The 23,372-nt window shown below is 40.3% G+C and overlaps 1 protein-coding gene across 6 annotated transcripts in view; it reads left to right on the plus strand.

The window, feature by feature from the left end:
• The window catches only part of SMYD3 (SET and MYND domain containing 3), a 1,085,127-nt gene extending 1,066,613 nt beyond the window's left edge, over positions 1-18,514 (plus strand). For all 6 annotated transcript variants that reach the window (XM_069069136.1, XM_069069138.1, XM_069069140.1 and 3 more), the window contains one exon: positions 18,148-18,514. In XM_069069136.1, the coding sequence (XP_068925237.1) occupies positions 18,148-18,249 (102 nt within the window). In that variant the 3' untranslated portion in view covers positions 18,250-18,514. The remainder of the gene's footprint in view (positions 1-18,147) is intronic.
• Positions 18,515-23,372: the final 4,858 nt, after the last annotated feature.

The raw sequence follows: 23,372 nt of genomic DNA on the forward strand, positions 1-23,372 counted from the left end.
CCCATTTGGGGTTTTCTTGGCAAAGAAACGAGTGATTTGCCATTTCCTTCTCTAGCTCATTTTACAAATGGGGAAACTGAGGCAAACAGAGTTAGGTGACTTACCCAGGGTAACATAACTATTAAGTGTTTGAAGCTATATTTGAACTCAGGAAAATGGATCTTCTTGAATCTAGGCTTGGCATTTTATCAACTGCACCACCTGGTTGCCCCTTCCATGTTATGTTGTATTTATTTTATTAAATATTTCCCAATTACATTTTAATCTGGTACAGGGAGCACTAGAGAGTTTTCCTAGCTACTTGTAGACCTTGAGTTTGATACTTCTGATTTAAATATATTAGCTAGCATATCTCATGCCTAAAATATATGAAGTACCTCGGAATGATATACACATTAGACCTCTTGGGATATAGCACCATAGAAAGCAAGGCTGGAACTACACTGGGGTATTGGAGAGTCTGATCCCATTTAGGGACATTTGCATTGAGCTTGATACACCCTCCTAGTTGATTCTGAGTTGATATATTTATGTTTGCCTAAGAATTTAACTCATTTCCTATTAATACAAAAGTCATGCACACAGCTCTCATAGATTCTCCTTCTTCCTTGGATAAGAGATGAGATAACTTAGGGAAAAGTCATAAAGGATCTTAGATTTAGAACTCAAAGAGCCCTTAGAAATAATTGAGTCAAACCCCTTCATCTTACAGCTGAGGAAACTGAGGCCTACGGAAGCTCTTTTTCCCAGTGTCACACAACTAGTAAGTGACTTATTACAAGACCATCGCTCTACATAACACTGACTTTCTCATTCTGAGCACCAGTTAGGGACCCCAAGCAGTCACTAGGCTCCCTTCTGTGTTCCATTAAACCAAGATGTGGGAAGTCTAAAAGAAGCCAATGGCCTAATATGGCATTCAATGAAGTGTTTTCCTATTGACACCCTCCCAGCAACCTTGCTGTATGGAAAGGTGATTGGATTGTTCTGTCTTCCCTGGAGAGAATTCCTGATGGATATATTAAAAAATATCCTTGGATGTGTTCTCTGCACATTTCTAGTGCACATATGGTTTGATGACCCCTTGTGCAATGGGTCAGCTCTGCATTTGGTATCCTTCCATCATAGATCAAGCTTCTTTCATAAGAGCCTTCCATTTTATTCTCTATTGGACAATGAAACCTTATTAGAGTTTGAGCCACAGAGAGGACAATGTTAAGGGTGACAGAGCTATGGAAAATGTCAGGAAGTTGGACCACTTTAGAAATGGGAGACAAAAAGACAAAAAGATTGCTGGTCCTAACATTCATGTCAAAGAGAGCCCTTTCTACAGCAGCTGATTGGGGAATGATTGAGCCAATTCTTCAATTGTGGTATTTAATTGTCCTGTGGTACTTAATAAATAAAGGGCTAGGATATGGGGTAGGTAGGTGGCACAGTGGACAGAGCACTGACCCTGGAATTTGGAAGATCTGCGTTCAAATTTGGATTCAGACACTAATGAGCTGTGTGACCCTGGGCAAGTCTCTGAACCCTGTTTGCCTCAGTTTCCTCATCTGTAAAAATGAGCTGGAGAAGGGAATGGCAAGTCATTCTAGTGTCTTTGCCAAGAAAACTCCAAATGAGGTCACAAAGTTTTGGACACAACTGAATGAACACATATAGTACATGGCAGTGATTGTCCTTTATTTGGTGGCATAGAGTGGATGTAGCTGGGAGTGTGTTACTTGGTACAGAGAAGACATTTGGAGTAAGAGAACATACAGGAATGGTCGGTTAGTAGAAGCTAAGAAATGTGGGTCAGAGGTCCTTCTGGTATTTGTTCTCTAGCGGTCTGTAATGAAGGTACTCACGGCTCTCTGTGTCACTCCAGATTCATGGTACCATGAACCCAGCATCCCCCTGTGGCTCACATCAGAACTGAGGAAGCCAGTGATGATGGGAACCATAAGTCAGTCTGCTTCATGTTGCCTGCCTAGACTGCACTGTTCCTATTTCCTGTCCCTTTTCCTGGTTACTTGGGACAGTGGGCTTCCCTAAACAGCAAGGTCCTTCTGCTGGCTGGAATCGTGTAAAGAACTGCCTTGTACTGAATTTCATGCAGTAGTTTCTTCCATTAGAATGGGGTTCTGCTGTGTTTAGATTTATTAGCATGACACCTGCCGGGCTAATTTCTTTCTTGTGCTTTTTCATGTGCCCTTCCTCATTCTCATGTTAAAGCAGAGAGCAAGAGTGCCTCAAGTTTCATTGCCCCAGCATCACCTTGAGATCTGATTTTTGGGGCATCCCGCATCCCACTTCCATTCCTCCTGCCTCAGGTGACATTTTCATTCTTCCCTGTGTGACAGATTTGCTGCCTTCTCCAGAGAATTGAACATTGGCAGAATGGGGCCTGGAGGAGATGCCCAGGTGGCCATCTCTGCCCATCCCATCTTCAGCACCTGATGGAGCACTCAGTCTCCAGAGCTCCATGCCTCTGCAAGCCATCTGTCCCACCCTCTTGTCTCTGGATGCTGGTGCAGGGCTTGGCATCAATACCCTACAAACCATCCTGCTCACATACTGTCAAACAGCAGAAATGTTCCCGCACCTAATTGGGTTATTTAGCTATGAGGCAGGTGGAAGCCACAGCCGCATTTACTTACTCAGATCACGTTCAGTGTGAAGGCCTAGTTCCCTAGAGACCCAGGACCAACTGCAGGAGAATCTTCAGGCAAATAAAAGGGGATGGGGATCTGGATTAGGGAATTAAGTTTGAGTCGATACCAACCACTGAATTTTAGCATGGAGTGGCCATCGGTCATGTCAAACCCTACAGCAGAATGGAAGGCCATCCTTAATCTGACCCTCACTTACCTTTCCAGCCTGGTTTCCCACAGTTGTGCCCAGCAAGTTAGTCAGCAAGCATTGATTATTCACTTACAATAGACCAGGGAGAAGGCACCAGCAATGAAGGTGACTGTGAAAGGCTTCCTAGAGGAGGCAGAATTTGGACTGAGTCTTGAAGGAAGCCAGTGGGTGGAGGTAAAGAGGCAGAGTCTGGCAGACATGTGAGACAGCTCTTGAAAAGATGTGGAGTACTTTGTGTGACAGACAGAAAAAAGGAGCTATTGCCAGACCATAACATATGTAAAGACTGGAATGCAGTGTGAAGAGTTTTAAATTCAGAACAATGAATTTTATTTTTGATCATTAAAGTAATAGAGAGCTCCTGGAGTCTATAGAGGAGAGGGTTGGGAGAAATATGACATGGTCAAATCTACAATTTAGGAATTCCCCACTAGAACGTTTCTACTTCAGCCAAACAGGTCTATTCATTTTTCTGACTCCTCTCCTGAAACTTTCCCACTCCCATCCCCCAAGTGATTGGTGGCACAGTGGATAGAGTGCTGGGCCTAGAGTCAGGAAGACCTGAGTTCAAATCCAACCTCAGGCACTTTACTAGCTAAGTGACCCTAGGCAAATTACTTAACCTCTGCCTCAGTTTCCTCAAGTGTTAAATGAGGATAATACCTCCCATGATTGTTGTAAGGATCAAATGAGAATAATAATTGTAAAGTGATTAGCACGGTGCCTGGTAAATAGTGTTTAATAAATGCTTATTTCCCCCCGCCCCCAACTCTGTTTACATACACACCAAGGATTTTTAATTCAAGGAATTTATTCATACTGTTCTTCTATCCTAAATGTCCTGCTGTCTAATTCTTAGCCTTTCTTCGATGCCCAGAATTGAAAGTTCCTCTTCTCTGAAAAACCTAGCCCACTATGATGTCTCTATCTCTTCTTCCTTTGAATTCCTGTGACTCTCACTGTCTGTACTGCCTCTCTGGCACTGCCTCGTATGATACTGTTATTTAACCTTTCCTGAATTTTGCCTTGTGTGTATTCTGCCCTGCCAACTAAATTCTAAGCTTCTCAAGGGCAGGAACTGGGTCTTATATCTCTTTGCATCACCCATAGATCTCAGCACAGTGTTGATCAAACAGTAAATATTCATAGATATCAATTAATAAGCACTAGTTTGGCACCTACCATGTCCCATGTAGATGTGCTAGAGCTAGGCAGTATAGGTACAAAGACAAAAATTAAACAGTCATTAACCTCAAGGAGCTTATGTTCTACTCTAGGAGATAAAATATATACATGTAAGTACATGCATTTTTTTTAAACAAGCATTTTCATAGTGCTTACTATGTACCAGGGTTTTACGGATATCTTACTTTATCCTCACAACAGCCCTGGAGAGTAGATGCTCTATTATTCACATTTTACAGATGAGGAGACTGAGGCAGACAGAGGTTTAAGTGATTTGGGCTTGAATAGCTAGGAACTGTCTGAAGACCTGAGTTCAGATATCTCTCAAATGTTGTAAGTATTGGACACTAGAGGATATTTAAGGATCTTTCCTGTTGATTTTCTAACATTCTCATTCATGAGCCACATGGTCAGAACCCACAATGTCCAATGGTCAGCCTCATTCCTCCATCTGTTAGTGTTGCGCCCCCCCACACACACACATATTCCCAGGGAACTTTTAACCTCTCCTTTTCCCCTTCACTCTCTACCTTGTACATGTTATGTCCTTCCTCTCTCCCCCTTTCTGAGGACAAAGATTGTTTCATCATGCAAAATATCAAAAATAATCCCTTGTATACAGTAGGCATATAAATAAATGTATGTTGACTAAATCTCTAGAGTACTAAAAAGCTCAGCTCACATGAGGATTTCCCTAACTCCCCATCCCTAGATGCTGGTGCCTCTTTTCCCAAATTACATTGTATTTCTACTTCTCTATAGTCACACTGGCTCCTCCTTTTTATGTTAAACTCCTTGGGGACAAGGACTTTCATTTATGTTTTTGTGTCCCCAGCATCTACCACAAAGTAAGTACTCAACAAACGCTTATTGAGAGATCAAGTTGTTGATTTGCATCTGACTCAGGGAGAGGACTTTGGGATGGACTCTGGGCAGGTCCCCCCACCTCTGGAAGGGCTAATTTCCTACCCTATAAAATGAGGATTTCTAAGGTCCCTTTTATAGACACATAGGACAGAATATTTTCCTTCAATTTTTATTGATATCTTTTGTTTTCACATTACTTCCTTTTCTATTTATATACATACACACATATATAACCTTCTTTTCCCTACATGTATATATGGAAAAGAAGGTTATATATGTATGTGTGTATATATACATATGTGTGGATGTGTATATATATATCCACACATGTATATATGTGTGTATGTGTATATATGTGTATCCCTCTCTTCCAATCTCTAGTTCTATATTAGTCCATCCCTCTGCAACAAGATATAAATGAGAAAAGAGGGGGAAATATCAGTTCACCAAAACTAACCAACCTATCAGATGGTACTGGCAATGTTCCATACCCACAGTTCCCCTCCCACCCCAGTTTTCAAAGAAGAGAGGAATGCAGTTTCTCATCTTTTCTCTGGATCCAAACTTTATCATTATAACTAAAAAAAACATTCAGTTTCACTTTTTTTTCTTTCCGTTTTCATTGTCAATTATTGTGTAGATTGACTTCCTAGTTCCAAGGGCTTTACCCTGTACCAATTCATGGAAGTCTTTCTTCCCATGTTTCCCTAAATTCTTCATATTGTCATTTCTCATGGTACAGTGATATTCCATTTAATTCCTATACCATAATTTATTTAGCCATTCCCCATTAGATGCATATTTACTTTATTTTCAGGGGGTTTTTTGCTACTACAAAAAGTTCTGCTGCATTTTAGTATACTTTGGAGAGAGCAGTTTCAGTCAAGGTTGGAAGTCAGACTCTTGGGAGCTGAGAGTGAAAAGTAAAAGAAGTGGAGGTACCTATTGGAGACAGCCTTCTCAAGTAATTTAGCCATAAAAGGAAGCAGAGATGTATAGAGTAGAATAATAGGTAGCAGGGATGGAAGCACTGGGGGCTTTTTGAGAATAGGAGAGGCATGGGAATGTTTGTAGATTAGTAGGGAACTAGACAGTTGTAGCGTAGTTGAGAGATTGAAGATTGTGAAAGGTGAGGCTGATAGAGAAGGCAATCTACTGGAGAAGATAGGATGGAATGGGATCACTTGTCTGTGTAGAAGGGCAAGGAGAAGGGCCACTTCATCATGTGAAACAGACATCAAGAAAATGATAGTGGCAGAAGGCATCTGAGTGATGAGAAATGAAGGATAATAGGGAGCTTTCAGAGAATGGTTTCTTTTTTTGCTGTGAAATATGAAGTAAGGCTCTCAGCTAAGGGGGGCAGGGTGCAGACAGGGAGCCTTGGGATATCTGACGAGGGAGGAAAGGGTTTGCAAGAGTTGCTATGGAGAGTGAGATAGTGAATCAATTAGGGAGATGTAAAAAAATTGCTTTGCTGCAGTGAGAGCCCAGTTGAAATTCTGTAATATAAAGTTGTCATGGATCCAATCAGCACAGTTGTGTGATTTTCTCCAGCTTTCTTCAACAGCACATGTATAGGAGTGAGGACAGTGGATGGTATAAGTGACCCAAGGCTGGAACTTGAGAGAAAAGGACAATGTAGAGTTGAATTAACTAAGGAGTCAAGGTGAGGAAGGGAGAATACTGTATTCAGTGGAGGGATTGAGGTCACAGTGAGAATAAAGAGCAGGGATAGGGGTAATGAGGCAGAAGAAGAGATAGAATGACCGCAGATTATGACCAGAGAGTTCATGAACATGTAAGTAGAATACTTGTGGGTGAAGGCAAGATCAAAGCTACAACCATCTATGTAGATAGTTGAGTTAAAGTGGAGGAGTGGGTCATAGGAAATGAATAAGTTGAGGAACTAGAAGGTTAGGGTATTTGAGGAAGTATCAGTAGGTATGCCAAAGTCTCCTAGTATCAGGGCAAGAGTTGGGAAAGGATTTGGTTTAGGAAACCAAGTTTAAATCAGTGTCAACCACTGAGTTTTAGCATGGAGACTGAGCAAGGCCCTGCATTTTTTGAGGAAGGAAGGAGTCAATAGATAACAGATACCAGAACCTTGATATGGATTGAATAAATCTCAAAGGAGAGGTGATGGAGTGGTGGTGGCATTAGAGAATGAGTTCAGAATTGGCAATGGGTAACATGGAGTATTCTGACTTCCTTATCCTAACCAGCAAGTGGAGCATATGAGTGAAAGTGCAGCCAGTATTGGAAAAGGTGGCTAGGGATGCTGTGTCAGCAGGAGGAAGCCAGAAGAGAGAAGGGATAAGAAAGGGAAAGGTTTAAGATGAAAACAAGCTTGTTACTTGTGCAGGCAGCATTCCAGAGAGCACAGTAAAACTTTAGAGTAGGACATGAGATGGGAGTAAGCAGTAGGGGGAAAAGGTTTGTACGATGCCAGGCAAGAATTCAGAATCACCGAGATGGGGAGGGTATGACAGGATGAGAATTCAATTTAATCAACATTTATTAAGCACCTACTATATGCCAGACACTGTGCTAAGTATGAGAATATGTTCCTCAATGAGGAATTAGTTCAGCAACTTATCATTGTCCCCAGTAGCCAGGCATTCTATGTGGAGGAGGGGCAAACTGACTCTTCTTCTGAGATAAAGGTTCCAGGCAGAGATTCACCAATCACTAAGTTTGCCTCAGGGAAGAGCTGTCCCAGGGCACCAGGCAGCTGGTATGGATGTGGAAAGTAGGGGGGATAGGAGAAAAGTGGAGAAATTGCTTTCAGTACAAGAGTTATAGCAGACTGGAGGATGTGCTGGGAGGGCAGTAGAATGACTGCCCTAGACAAGGGCCCTTCTCTGGGGCAGATAAGTCAAGTGGTGTAACAAGTTGTAACAGGACTAAGAGGGTAGTGGGAGGGCTGGCCCATATTTGATACAAAGATTTTTTTTTTAATTGCTAGTTTCCCTTCTTATTCTAGTTGCACTGATTTTGCTTGTGCAAAAGCTTTTCATCGTCATGCAATAAAAAATTCTGTCTTATCTTTTGTGATCCTATCTGCTCCTTGTTTAAGAATTGTTCCTTCTGGGGTGGCCAGGTGGCTCAGCAAGTAAGAGCATCGGCTCTAGTGTCAGGATGACCTGGGGATCAAATCCAGGCTCAGGTACTTAGCACCACACCCAGAAATAACTGGCCGTGTAACCTTGAGCAAGTTACTTAACCCCAATTGCTTAAAAAAAAAAAAAAAGAATTGTCCCTTCACCATGGCTGTGAATGGCACCTTACCTAGTTTTCCTCTAATGTTTTCATTTCAGGACCTTTGATATTCAAATCGAGTATCCATTTTGAGCTAATTGTAGGATAGTTTGCTTTAAATATGATTTTGGGGGCCATAGAATCTTATGTATTTCAAAGAACCTCAGAGATACAATCTTGTACCTGATAAAATAATTCCCTCCACAGTACCCCATATGAGAGGCCTCTTCTTGAACATGTATAGGTACAGAGACACCTCACAAAACAATTCATTTAATTTATAGTCAGTTCTGAGTTTTAGAAAGTTTCTTTTGTACTAAATGGAGAGAGAGAGAGAGAAAATGAATGAATGAATGAGGGGAGGTTCCTAGAGATGGTGACATTTAAGCAGGACCTTGAAAGATAGTTAAGATTTTGACAGGCACTTACTAGATGGGGGAGGGCATTTCAGGTATGAGTTGGTAATGAAATCCCTCCTTTTTTTATTGAGTCAAAAGATTAAATGAGTAGACTTTCATAATATATTATTTTTTTCTTGTTGGGGAAGTGGCAAAATTAGACATTAAGGCCTGATTCTATTGGAACTTGTCAGTCTTTTACTTTTTTCCCTTAGGTAAAATCTACATATTTAGACTGTGCTCAGAGGAAGTCATTTATTGGGTTCCATGAGGCTCATGGTGTAGAACATATTAGATCCTTGATAAGCTTAATATATCTGTATTAATAATTAATAGGACAGCCTTATTGTTGCTAACTTTAAATCATAATTTGATTCAGTTCATTCCATTTAAAAATGTGACCACAATTCTAAAATCCCTATATATATGCAAAAGATATGTAAATATCCAAACATATACATAGATAGATGATGAGAATGTAATCAATTCTAAGGTCCCTTTCACTATTCCTAAAAGAGTTACATGCTTGTGGTAAGCCAGACAAGCTACACTGCCATTTCTTAGATGACATTTAAAATCTGCAAATGGGCATAACTTCCTTCTCTGGGGATTCCAATGAATTCTCTGTGGAAGATTACATATGTGTTTTTAAATGTAGCAATTTAAAAAATATAATGGAAAGAGATAAGCTTTCCCCAACACAGACCTGTTATGATTTTATAGTTTCTTAATCTGTTTTATATGCTGCTGCAGGAAATTAAATCAGAATTGTCATCTTTGTCAAGTGTGCATGTACAACAGAAGCAGAGAAGTAGGGTTAGATACAGAATTGGGGAGAAGAAAGCTGCAGGAAACAATCATTCTGATTTGACCTGTAATTTATTATCATTTTGTTGTGGGGAAAAAAAATCCAACTTGGTCCTGGCTGCCTAGTTGAAGGGTTGTTGATAGGACGGGGTGAGACAAATTCATGCCTGGAACCTAATTAAGGAACAGCTAGGAGGCCAGTTTGACTGAATTGTAGAATGCGTGAAAGGAACTAATATGAAATTAGCCTGGGAAGTAGGTGGGAGCCAGACTGTGAAGGCGTTTAAATGTCAGGCTGAGATTTTATATCTAATCCTAGAAACAATAGGGAGTTACTGAAAATCTCTGAGTGGTGGGACAGTGTTGATCTATCTGTGTTTTAGGAATATCAATATGGCATCTGCGTGAAAGATATAAAAGCACGAGAAGAAACTGAAGACAGGGTGACTAATTAGAAAGCTGTTGTGATAATCTGGTTGAGAAGTGATGTGACCTGAACTATTTGAGTAAAGATGGTGGGACAGATGTAAAAGATGTTATGGACCAAAAATCAACAAACCTTGATAACTGATTAGAACTGAGGGAGAGGGAAGAGTGGATGTTGACTTCAGCGTTGCAAACTTGGATGACTGGGAGGACAGTGGTGGCCCCAACCAAAACAGTGAAGTTTGGAAGAAAATACCAAGTACAATTTTGGATATGTTTAGTTTGAGATCTCATTGGTACATCTAGGCTGAGATGCTCAGCAGGCAGCTGATAATGTGGAACTGGTATTAAGAGAGAGGTTAGGGCTGGAGATGTAGACTTGGGAGTCACAGATCTTATGTTTTGTTTTGTTTTTTTGCCTGTGGTCTTTCCTATTTGAATGTGAGCTCCTTGAGGGCAGGCACTGTGCCATTTGCTTTTCTCTACATCCACGGCGTTTAGCATAGTACCTGGTATACTGTAAGTGCTTAATAAATTCTTATTGACTGTGACCAACAGAGGAGACAGCATAGAGAGGGAAGAGAAGAGGCTTCAGAAGAGAGTTTTAAGGAATGCCCAGGTTTAGTGAATGGAGGGTAATGATCCCACAAAAGTGAGTGAGAATGAAATGGTCAGACAAGAGCCAAGAAAGAGCAGTGTTACAGAAGCAAAGTGGGGAGAGAATGCCTGGGGGTGAGGAGGGGAGGGGAGTTGAAAGTATCAAGATTCCAAGAGAAGGAAAAAAAAACATTAGGTTTAGCAATTAAGAGATCTCTGCTAAGCCTGGGGAAAACAATTTCAGTTGAGTGATAAGAGTTGAAAACCATATTGCTAGAGACTAAAAAGTGAGAGGTGAGGAAACGGAGGCAACAATATTGAATTTCTGGGAGTCTGGCTGTGAAGAGACATAGAATGATGGGTTGAAAGAATGGAAGGTTAAAGCAAAGAATTTTTCTTAAAGATTGAGGAAACCTGAGTGTGACAGTAGAGAATAGGGAAGGATCCCCTAGACAAGGAGAGACTTTTTTCAGCAAATTAGGAGATGAGGTTCTCTACTGAGAAGAGGGAGAAGATATTATAGATGGGCTGAGGAGAGGAGATATAGAAACATGTATGATTTTGATATATTTATCAGAGACTCCTTGTGTGGGTGGGGAACAAAATATATATTATACACACACACACACACACACACACACACATATATATATATACACATATGGCCCTCTAGGGTACAGCCTTTTGACTGAATCCAAGTTTTACAGATCAAATCCTTTATTAAGGGGATTTGTTCTGTGAAGTTTAGATTCAGTCAAAGGGCCACACTTGAGGACCTAGAGGTTCCCCACCCCTGTATGTAGGAGAATATCTCTACATTATGACTCAAATGCTTTTTTTAAGTTAACAAACAATAATAAATACAGTGGTATCTGAGTACTATCTCTGTCAGTCCATTGTGTGAAACAAAAACGTGGTTTGGTATAGTATGTCATTTGTGGAAGCCCACCTGTTCCTTTTTCATACCTTAATCAATGTATGTGTAGATTATTTTTTTAATGTTTTGTTTAGATATGAAAATAGGCCTATGGATGAGTAGTTATTGATATTTTTGTCACTCTTTCATAATAATATCTGATTTTTCTTCCTGAAGAATTTGTGATAATATTAGCTAGCATTTAAATGCTGCTTTAAGGTTTGCAGAGCACTTATATATCTCTTTATTCCTGTTATCTTCTCCTCTTTCTGATACCTTGAGAATTGATCCTTAAATGGCCTCAAAGATGGATCCCTTGGAGCATAGGCTTCCTCTGGGTTTTCCTCCTTAAATGCCTTCAAGATGATCCCTTGCCAAGTTTTCTGTAAACTGATTTTTTTTTACACTTGTTACTGATTTATAAGACAATGCTACTTATAATCGCCTACCATTTTCATCTGCAAAATTTTAGAAATGAGCTTGTATTCTAAACCAGTATTTTCCTTGGATACCTTTGTTTCCTGCCAGAGGCAGTTTCTCCCTTCTAAGGGCTCCTTGCAGTTGATTACATCTGTTAAATTCCTTTAGGGATCAGTGATAGTCCTATTTGTCCTGTTTCCTAATTTGGTATAGATTTTAATCTTTTCTCTAACAAGTCAGTGATATGGCTGTACATAAATCACCTCCACATCAATAACTAGCCATTTCCCATTAAATCAATTAAATTTTTTGTGATGTTATTTGGTCAGTGTTTACCATAGTCAATATCTTCCAAATCATTTCTCAATATAATCAGAAGTGAGGCTTCTGTATAGGCTATAAGCATTTGACCTCTCTTTTATTTCTTACTTTTGAACTATATTTTTCTTCCTTTATGAAGAAACTAATTATCAAGATTGATTTTTAACTGGGAAAATCATTGATTTCTTCATCAAATTTTTCAACCTCTGTAATCCTCTGCAAGGGATATTGGTGCAAAAACCACCATTAACTCCACTGTGATCTTTTTGCTAATACCAATGAGCACAAAAATATGATGATCTATCATATCATGCCCTTTGAAATGATATTTCTTGTTGACGTAGAAAGCACAGCAAAACATTTATTTGCTCCTCCCAAGTAGAACCTATATGCCTTCTTTCCATTTAGCTCCCACTTCCTTTTGTCTCCTGGCTTCATTAATAGTGAGAACAATGTTGATTTAGTTTTACCAGTGGGTTGTCTATACTTTGATCATTGCAAAAGGAACTCTCATGTAGAGTAGTACCAGTGGTTAAATTAATGTTTATAGCTAGTCTAAAAACTGTGTGACTTTCAGCATCTACTGACCCTCTTTTCTATTTTGACACTGTCACTGTAGAAAAGCAAGGGCCATAGACAGCTATTTGTATTTTTCTCTGTTTTAATGAGTTGCCAAGGCAAATAATTCATCATTGAAATATCTGCCCACTGGTGATAAGCATCACTATATTTTGTTAGACCTGTTCCCCCAAATCAGAGACTTTTAAAACATATAAAGATATATTATTATAATTATAATAATACAATTATATAAAAATATATAAATCGGCTAAAAAAAAGATAATACATTCTCAGATTATATTCATAGAAACTCGGTGTCCAGAATGAAAGGGGTGATTGTTCTCTTGGATCCTGGCATAGTAAGAGTGCCCAAGGACCTCCAAGGCCATCTTTTCTCACCTCTACTTGAACAAGAATTCTTTCTGTAATATGCTTGACCAGTGGGATCCAGCTTCTGCTTAGTGAACTCTGGGGGATGGGGGGCTGGAAGGGGGACTTTCCTGCTTCCCACAGAAGCTCTTTCCACTTTTGGACACCTCTGTTTGGAAGTTTTTCCTTATATCAAGACTAAGTCTGCCTCTTTGAAATATCCTCCCATTCATTGCTTCTAGGGTCTAGCTTAACAAAACTAATCCCTTTTCTACATGACATCCTTTCAGATACTTGAAGGCAGCTGTCCTATTTCTCCTTCCCCCATCCAATTTATAATTTGGGTAGGAGTTGAACTAGGAATATTTGATTATGATTATATAAAGAGAATCTTACCAAGCATCTAGAGACTTGAGTTTTAATGCTAGTGCTGCCCCATAATACCCTCTGTCTGGCATTCAAAGCCCTGCATAACCTGACCACCATCCCTACTATTCCCATCTTCTTACACCTTACTCCACTCCCCGCCCCATACACCAAATACTCTTCCATCCAGTGATATTGACCTTGCTGTTCCTCACATAAGACACTCCATCTCCAGACTCCTGGCCCCTTTCAAATCCCAGCTGACGTCCCACCTTCCTCAGGAAGCATTTGCACAGCTCCCATAATTCTAGTGCCTTCCCTCTGTTGATTATCTCCAACTTACCCCGTGTCTACATAATTTCTACATAGTAGCTCTCTCCTTGTTGTCTAGCCCATTAGACTGTGACCTCCTTGGGAGCAGACCTTGTCTTTTGCCTTTCTTCGTATTTTCTGCATTTAGCACAGTGTCTGGCACAAAGTTGGTGCTTCTTAAATGTCTATTGACTGACTAGATGTGTACCCTTTACCCCTTCCCCTCTCTCAAACTCAGTTTACTCATGTGAAAAAAGAGACTAAGTGACTAAAAAAAAGATAATGCATTCTCAGATTATATTCATAGAAACTTGATGTCCAGAGTGAAAGGGGTGATTGTTCTCTTGGATCCTGGCATAATAAGAGTGTACACCTTTATTATTGGTAGACTAAGGTCTTTGAGAGTTGTTATGACCAAGTAGATCCGAGTTCAAATCCTGACTGTTACCTGTTTTCTGTTTGTTACCTTACTGTTGCCTGTGTGAATTTGGGCAGATCACTTAAGTTCTTTGGACCCCAGTTCTTGCCCTATAAAATGAAGGGGATGGACTATAGCCTCTAAGGTTCTGTCTAATTCTATTCTTATCTTCCGATTACTTTGTTTTGTGGTGGTGGTGTTCAGTAATTTCAGACCTGTTTGATTCTTTGTGACTCCTTTGGGGGTTTTCTTGGCAGATACTGGAGTGGTTTGCCATTTCCTTCTCTCATTTTACAGTTGAGGAAACTGAGTCAAACGGTTAAATGACTTGCTTAGGGTCATACAGCTAGTAAGTATCTGAGCTTGAACTCAGATCTTCTAGACTCCAGGGCTGAAGCTCTAGCCAAAGAGCCATCCAGCTCATATAATATACATGAAATCTCCATTTGAGTGTAAACTTGAAGGGAGAGACAATTTTTGCTTTTTTTGTTGACTAAGCAGCATACCTGACATAGTGCTTAATAAACATTGGTAGATTAATTGACTGAACCTCTGAAGACCTCTGAAAATAATCATCCAGCAAACATTAAGTGCTGACTGTGTGCTGCTAGGATAATTGAAGTGTAATACCAATGCTCCAAGAGACTGACATCTAGTAGAATACAGGCAAAATGAATTAGCAAGATTTTAATGTAGTTAAAAAGAATTTTTAACCCATTTGAAATATCATAATGATAACCAGATGGGATGATATATTTAGAAATGGAGAAGACCTTTGAAATCATATAGTCTATTGAACTCAGTTTACATTGGAGGAAACACTCAGAGAGTTTAAAATGATTTGCTCCATTTGTTAAATGATTAACCTCAAATCCTTATCTGCTACTGTCAATCAATAAACACTTACTAAGGGCCTACCTAGCATCAGGCATTGTTCTAAGTGTTGGGGATTCAAAAAGAGGAAAGAGTTTCTCCCTGCCCTCTAGGAGCTTACAATCTAATGGAGGAGACAACCTTCAGAACAAATATATACAAGTAAGCTATGTACTGAATAAATAGGAAATAGTTAAAAGAGGAAAGCACTAGAATTAAGATGGGTTAGGGAAAGTTCAGTAGAAGGTGGGGTTTTGTTGTTGTGTGACATCAAGTAATGAGGATATGACTTGCAGTTTACAGTGATTTGAGTGAGGGAGGGCTGGGCAAGATCACCAGCCTCACTTTCACCTCCAGGGCCATCTGGATCCAGTGGCCAGATATTCATCAGGACCACTGGAGATGGCCCAGGATGCATTGGGAGACCCTGGCCTTTGTAGGCTAATTTTTTTTCAGGTTCTCCCTTAGAGTGAGGTAATGCCCATTCTGTGAATAGGCCTCTTTAAGTTAATCAAGGAGGTGGCCCCATTAATTTAGAAAGAAAAAAATAGTCAACCTGGGAGAGGAGGACCCTCAGGCTTCCTCCCTAAAAGAGTAACAGTTAACTATTTAGTATTTACATTCACTCTGTGCTAGGAGGGCAGGGACCTATCTATGAGGTCCAATCTATGAGGTCCAGAGTGAACTGGGTTTAAGGCTTGATCTTTCATCAAGAAACGTAGCCAGTCAACCCAAAGGAAAAAGGGCAGCTTTTGGCCATCGAAATGTACTGTCCCCTGGGCAAAGCACCCCCTAGGTAAGGACTGAGAAGGTGGGAGTTAGGTGGGACTTAAAGGAAGCCAGGGGCTTCTGAAGGTGAAGCAAAGGAAGGACCAGGGATCAGCCAGAGCAGAGAGATGGAGTGTCTTGTTCTTGGAACAGTCAGGAGGCCTGTGTCACTGGATGGAAAAGTACCTGTCAAGGAGGTGTAAGAAGATTGGAAAGGTAGATGGGGACTAGGTTAGGAAGGGCTTTGAATGCCAAACAGAGGATTTAATATTTGATCTTGTAGATAATAGGGAGCCACTGGACACTGGAGTTAACTGAGTAGGGGAGTGTGTGTGTGTGTGTGTGTGTGTGACACATAATTGGAGCTTTAGAAAACTCACTTTAGGTGATACATACTGCTATCAGCTGGGAAGCCCAAATCAATTAAACTTTTAACAATTCAGACAAACTGGAACAGAATAAAAGTAGTTAGAAAATTTGCCCTCCCCTTGCCTCTCCCCCTCTCCCCCCCACACACACACACACAAAGAGAAGGAAGCTGTACTTCCAACACTGGATAAAGTCCATAGAAATGAAAATCTTTTGCAAATTAGGCTTGTCTTTCTTCTCTAATAATTTTTGTTAATTCAGTTCACCCATCATCCCCTAGGCCAGCGTTAATTTGCTGCTGACTGCTTCCATTCTTTCTCCCACATCTGATCCAATTGCTAGCACTTCCCTTCTGAGTAGAAGGCAAGAGAACATCTAAGCCCCTTTTCAACCAAGAGAATTTCTTTCCTATGAAGTGACTTGAAAGCTTCTCTGTGTAATCCTGTGGATTTCTGCTTCAGACCATAAGATGCCCCAACTGTGAATAAGGAGCTTGAAGCCAATGCAGTGAGATGAGAATGAGACTGAGAGCTAGGCTCTGCCCCATGCCACAATCAAATCAAAGATTCATTTTTAATCAGCAGACCATAGGGAAGGCTAATAAAGCTATGCTGGATGGGCTGGGGGCAGTGCTCCCTGTCTCTTCCCCAGAGAAGTCCAAGCATCACAGGATGCCCAGTCTAGGCACTGAGACACAAAGGCCCCCAAGGCCCAGGCTGGGAATAGCAAATATAAGTCTGTCTGGACTGTCTGTCCTTTGCTCTCATTTGCAATTCATCCTGGCCGTCTTTACACACCAGCTGCCAACTGGACTTCCCCTTCTGGAGGGTGCCTATTGAAGATGATCCTGTCTCCTCACATTGTGGCTGGGTGATTTACAGCAGTTTTTCATAATTAGGTCAGTTCTTTGGGTCTAGAGGTAGTAAGCAACAGGAACCACATAAATGAGCCTCCCCTGGGATGGACAACCACCTCAATACCTGGCTATTCCAGCCCTTCCCTACAGCTCAGGTAAAATGATTCTCTAAAGGCAGGAGACAGCAGAAACAATTGCCAGACCAAATGTTGTATGGGAAAATGAGAAGAGAGGATGACCCCATGGTTGGGAGGTTGAAAACACAAATCTCAGGTACTTTGAAAGGATTTTTTTTAAAGACTTAAAATAAAGCTTTGACCTTCCACTTTTGGCCAAACTGGTGGTCTGCTCTCCATTCCATACAAGAGACCCAATTCCTGTCTCCCTTCATTTCCTTAAGATACTTCTCAGTCACCATCTCCTTTATGAAGTCCTTCCTGATGCCCTCTTCCTCCCAAACTACCCTGTCTTTCATTACTTTATATAGATTTGTCTTTATTCACATTATATTTTTGCTATATGTATTTACTGTATGTCGTATGTATATATTTTTATATGTACTTGTCTCTTCCTATTAGAGTGTGAGCTCATTAGGAGAACAGATTTGTTTCATCCTAAGTTCTTGTATCCCCTGGGTCCAGTACCTTGTAGGTGTTTAATAAATGCTTGTTGCTTGATTTAATTAATAAACATTTATTAAACTCTTACAATATGATTGTTGATTGATCCCCCATTGTTCCTCAAGCCAGAGTGTATTCTCTCTCTTTTTTTTAAAGTAATTGGGGTTAAGTTTAAACTTGCTCAAGGTTACACAGATAGTTATTTCTGGGTGTGGTGCTAAGTATCTGAGCCCGGATTTGATCCCCAGGTCATCCCGACACTGGGGCCGGTGCTCTTACTTGCTGAGCCACCTGTCCACCCCTCAGAGTGTATTCTTTATCTGGGCACTAATCTATCCTGAGAGCTGTTTTTATACCACAAATGACTTCACTTTTCTCAGGCTCACCATCATTATTATAGTTTCACTGAGGAAGACATTTCCCCCTCCTAGGCTTCAGTTTCTATTTTAAAATGATGAAGTTGGACTACCTGCTAAAGTTATATTTTTAGCTTTAAAACCCTTTGAATTCTGTCCTTTAATCCCCAAAGCAGAGATTAAGAAGAGGAAGGGGGTAAAAGTACTAAGTAATCTGTCTTTTTCTTTCATCAGGCTTTTGAGCTTATGAAAGTGACACATGGCAGAGACCACAGCCTGGTAGAAGACCTGATGCTACTTTTGGGAGACTGTGAGGCCAATCTGCGAGTGGCATGAGTGGACCCAACCCTAGGCCAGAAGACTGCCACTCTGAAGGATTCAAGAAGGCTGACCATTTCAGGCCTTGATTGTCTGGATTAGGTCATAAACATTGGAATCTACCAAGGGATCTTTTTGTTTGCTGTGTGAACCTCACCTCTCAAAAATGTTGTGCTGTGTTTATCTAGATACCTAGTGTTGTCTGTGTGGTTTGCAAATAACAGGAACCACTGAGTTAGAAGGAAACTAAATTATAATAAACAGGAGGTTTGGTAGGCAATGCCATCTGGCAATTGGTGATGGATTTTTTTTTTCTTCCTTATTAGCAATCTTTGCATGTGAGGTCTTGGTGTGTGAGATACAGATTCAATTCTATATGACTGAATCATCTGCATTGACTGAGTGCCTACTGTGTGTGTAAGGTATGGTGCTAGGTACTGGAGATAGATAAAAATGAAATAGTATTTTTCATTCTACCTGTGAATTCTCTCCTCCCTCACTAGCAGATTTTCATAATTATTATCTGGGGGAGGAATCAGTTGTTTTTCAATCATTTCTATGCAAAAATCTTCTTAGAAGCCTATCTGTGAAAAGATAGATTTTTCATGGAAAAATCCCATGTATTCCTCTCCATTCTCCCCACCCCCTTTATACCTGCAGCTCAAATTTAGGAAAATGAAGATCCTAATCTAATTCTTGGAAAGATATCATTCTAAGCTACCATCACCTCTGGTATTGGAACAGGCAAGGTATGTTTAATGCAAAAACCAAAATGAGTCTGTGTCCTCCATGAATCTTCTTTCCCATTCCAAACACTGTAAATCTTTGTCATTGTTGCCACATGGGTTTTTTGTTTTTCTTTTTTGAAATAAGGAGGGTTGGAAAGGAATAATGAAAATAGCCCCGGAGCTTAGGATACACCTTCAATGTGGGTACACTCCAAGACTCTTTTCTGAACCACCTTTTCCCTTTACACTCCCTCATGGGGACCCACTGCCCAATCAAAAAGCAACCAGGTGTGGGCATTCCTGAAAAACAAGTCTCCCGCCACAGGCCCCATGTGACCACATTCAGCCTATTAGGGGGCAGAGTATATTTTCAAATCAAGGAAGGTTCTCAGAGTCACTTAAATCACTATCAGAGGGCCTAGGGGCAGGGAAGATGTTAGATTCCCATTCCCATAACAACATGATAGGTGTGCCCATGTAAGATATATGTGTCCATATGGATTGTCTAAGTGTATAGACAGGAGATTAGCAGCTTGCATAGATAGGTGTCTCTGGAACGTAATCTATTCTCTCCCAGAGAAAGGATGATTTCCTGCCTTGATGAGACCAGAAGGGCCATCACTGGGCACTTGCTACTTCACCTCATTTCTCTGAGAGGGTGTATCACACTAAGCTGTACCACTCAGATAGATAGTGCTAGTTTTAGGGATATGATGGATTTGGAAGAAAAGGTGCTTCTCAGGTCACTCACAAGGAGAGAGGGTAGTCTCAAGCTTATAGCTACAGCTTGAACCCTTTCCACCAAAGACTGGTCACAGAAAAGATTATCACAAATAGTGACTACTAACCAGATCCATTTATGCAAACAAACAGAAATTGAAGAAGTCATACAAATTAGAATAAAATAAAAAATGCACCAAAGGGAATGAATTTTGGAACTTCCAGTCATATGAGCAAAAAAGACAATGAATTAGACATTTTTTTCTGATCCCCATGACCTCTCACATCTTTTCAAGGTGAAAATGATGTGCCAAAGATAAAGTGACTTCAGCTACCTCCATGGTGTAGGACACCCAGAACCAAAAATAAAAACAACCCATAAATGGATGCTTACTGATCCTGAGCTCACTAGGCACCTCTACCCGTCCCCATGCTACCAGCAGTGCGACTGCACTAGCAGACCCAAGAACCTGCCACAGGCTCACAGTGGAAATCACTCCCACATTCCCATCCTCCCCTCCAACTTTTCAGTGATGTGGAACCACAAGCTCCAGGCTATAGAGATTTTCCCAGGCTACAAGAGAAACCCAGGCAATCACAGCTCCTCAAAAGCAAAAGTCCACCCAGGACCACAGCCTTGTAGCACCAATGCAGCAAAGCTCTGAACTGCCAGTGCTGAGCAGAGAACTGAGGAAGAGGAGGAGTGGGACAGGTCAGGACAGGCCACACTATGTACTGGGGGAAGGAAAGGGACTAGCCCTACTTAACTAAGCCTGAGAGAAAGACCACAGCATCCAGCTAAGGCCAGTTTTAACGACCCAAAAGGCACATGGGGCAGACACCTAGGCTGGTGAACCATGAATTGTCCAGCATAGGAGGAGGCTGAGATGTTTTGAGATCTAGTCTCCAAGGAAATCACAATTAGATGGGAGGAAGTCAGAAAGTGTTTGGTAGAGAAAATGAAAGGAGAAAAAGACTGGAATTACCAAAGTTTTCATGAAGAAGAAAACTCAGAGACCTTGAACATAAACAGATAAAGCAACAGGAAAAACAGTAACAACAGAAGGAAATGTGGCCTCCACATCTAGTAAACTAGTTAAGGCATCTGTGAATAAATACTGAAAAACAAAAGGAATGATCCAATCTTGATAAGACAGAGACAGATGAGACCCCATAGAATTTGAGGAGAACATGGAATCACAGCATGGGAATTATAAGAGCCAAATTTATGGCCTGCACAGCAAAAATAATAAACAGAATAGAAAACTCTGGAATCTGCAATGGCAGTCTCATCAAATAAACAAATGAGAGGATAATAGATTGGGAGTTCAGATAACAAGGGAAAGACAGTGTAGAAGAGAAGAAAAAAAAATTTTTTTAAAGCAATTGAGGTTAACTTGCTCAAGGTTTTATTTTGTGTGGGTGCCAAGTATCTGAGGCCAGAACCAATCCCGGGTCTCCTGGCACCAGGGCTGGCACTCTTACTCACTGCACCACCTGGCCGCCCCTAAAATAGGTCCAAGCCCAAGCCTCACTTAGTCATTAGTTGTTTTATTTTGCTTTTTGGAGGGCAATTGGGGTTAAGTGACTTGCCCAAGGTCATCTGGCTAGCTTTTGTGTTAAGTGTCTGAGGCCACATCTGAACCCAGGTCCTCCTGACTCCAGAGCTGGTGCTCTATTAAATTAAATTAAATTAAAAAAAATTTTTAATGAAAATATGCTTACTACACATATTGATGTTAGAGACAGGACAGACGGAAACAACCTAAGGCTCATAGGTATCCTAGAAGAACAGGCCAAGACAAAATAAATCAAAATGAAGGAAATAATAGAATGGAATTGCCCAGGACTTCTGAAAATAGAAAAGAAACTTTCAATTGAAAGAGTTCACAGATTACCTCCAGGAAAAACAAACAAAAATCTGCAAATTCCAAAACACAGAGTGGTTAAATTTAGTAATTCAATTCAGAAACGACAAATTTTCTAAGAAATCAAGAGATACTTTTAAATACAAAGGAAAGAATATTCAAATAATATAAAACTATGATGTATCACTAGAAAATGAAGGAAAGAATGGAATAATGTAAAAAAAAAAAGAATAGAATAACGTGTTTCAAAGAGTAGTAGAGTTAAAGATGTAGCCCAGGTTGAGCTGTCCTGCAAATCTGAGTTTATAACAATATAGGAAAAAAAATACATATTCAATAATAAAGAAAAGTTTGAAACATTTTTAGAAAGAAAACCAGAACTGGAGAGATTATTTGCTTTTTGAATACTCCCAAACAACAGAAATGCAGGAGAGTGAATAAATGCAACAGGCAAGGAGAACAGCAACAGTAGTGTGACAACAGAAATCATTTAGAGACTTCTTTCTAAATAATACACAAGGAAGGGCAGCTAGGTGGCACAGTAAGCAGAGTACCAGCCCTGGTGTCAGAAGAACCTGAATGAAAATGGGGAGAAGGGAAGGAGACCTTATTTTGGTGGTGAGAGGAGGTTCTGCTGGTGAATGCTTCTATGAGTGAAGAGAGGTGGTCTGTGAAAAGAGATAAGTACCTTATTATACTGGGTGAGGCCTGGGGGATTTGGTATTTGAAAAGTGGAGGGAGTTAAAGCCCCTGGGAGGCAGCTGGAATCTGCCCCAAGAAGGCAATTTTAGACAAATGTGGGATGGGAAATGAAGGTAACCAGGGGAGGGTACAGATCAGTAGTCAGCTGCATAATCAAGGAAGTGGTGAAAGGGGGGGCCCTACCATGGAAGCAGTGTCTTCTATGACACCTGTAATAAGTGGCATTGTTCTGGGAATGAGGCACAACGGAAAAGGAGAATCCATGGGGCAAACTCTCAAAATCAGTGGCAGAAATGTTCTAGAGTGGAGAGCCTAGAATGAGTACCATAGAAGCTTTGATTACATGAGGATAACAGAGAAAAAAGACCAGATAATTATAGGAGTCATGAAATGGAGAATGAGGTCTAGAGTAAAGAGAAAGAGAGGGTAGATAATGAGAGTTGAGAGAAAACCTTTTTGGAAAGGAACACCAAAAAAAAATTTTTTTAACTAATGAATAGGACTAGATGAGGGGAGGAGAAGAAAGGGTAATCTGAAAAGAAAAAATGGGGAGGGGGAAGAATTACACAACCAGATATAAATAGGATAGAAAAAGAAACTAATAAACATAATCCCAAGGAAAATGTGCAACAAATGACGAGAGGGTATGAGGGGTAAGAGAAAGAGAGCCAGTGGGAATAGAACCACCTTTAAAAGATTATTACAATAACTGAAGGAACATAATACTATGTTTATACAGAAGTAAAGAGGGGGAAAAAAATCACAACTTGAAAAAAAAACATTAGAGACAGATGGAGGAAAATGTAAACCTAACTCATAACTTTAAATGTGAATGGATTAAAAAATCCAGTAAAATGGAAAAGAGATATAGATTGGATAGGAAAATAAAACCCTACAGTCTGTTGCTTATAAGAAAAATATTTAGGGGCAGCCAGGTAGCACAGAGAGTAAGAGTGCTGGCCCCAGCATTGGGAGACCTGGGATCAGTTCTGGCCTCAGATACTTGGCACCCACACAAAAATAACTGGCTGTGTAACCTTGAGCAAGTTACTTAACCCTGATTGCTTTAAAAAAAAATATATATATATATATATATATATATATATATATATATATATATATA

Source organism: Petaurus breviceps, unplaced genomic scaffold (assembly GCF_028583685.1).
Source record: "Petaurus breviceps papuanus isolate PSGF00001 unplaced genomic scaffold, PetGlider_PUasm1.0 90778, whole genome shotgun sequence".
NCBI lineage: Eukaryota > Metazoa > Chordata > Mammalia > Diprotodontia > Petauridae > Petaurus > Petaurus breviceps.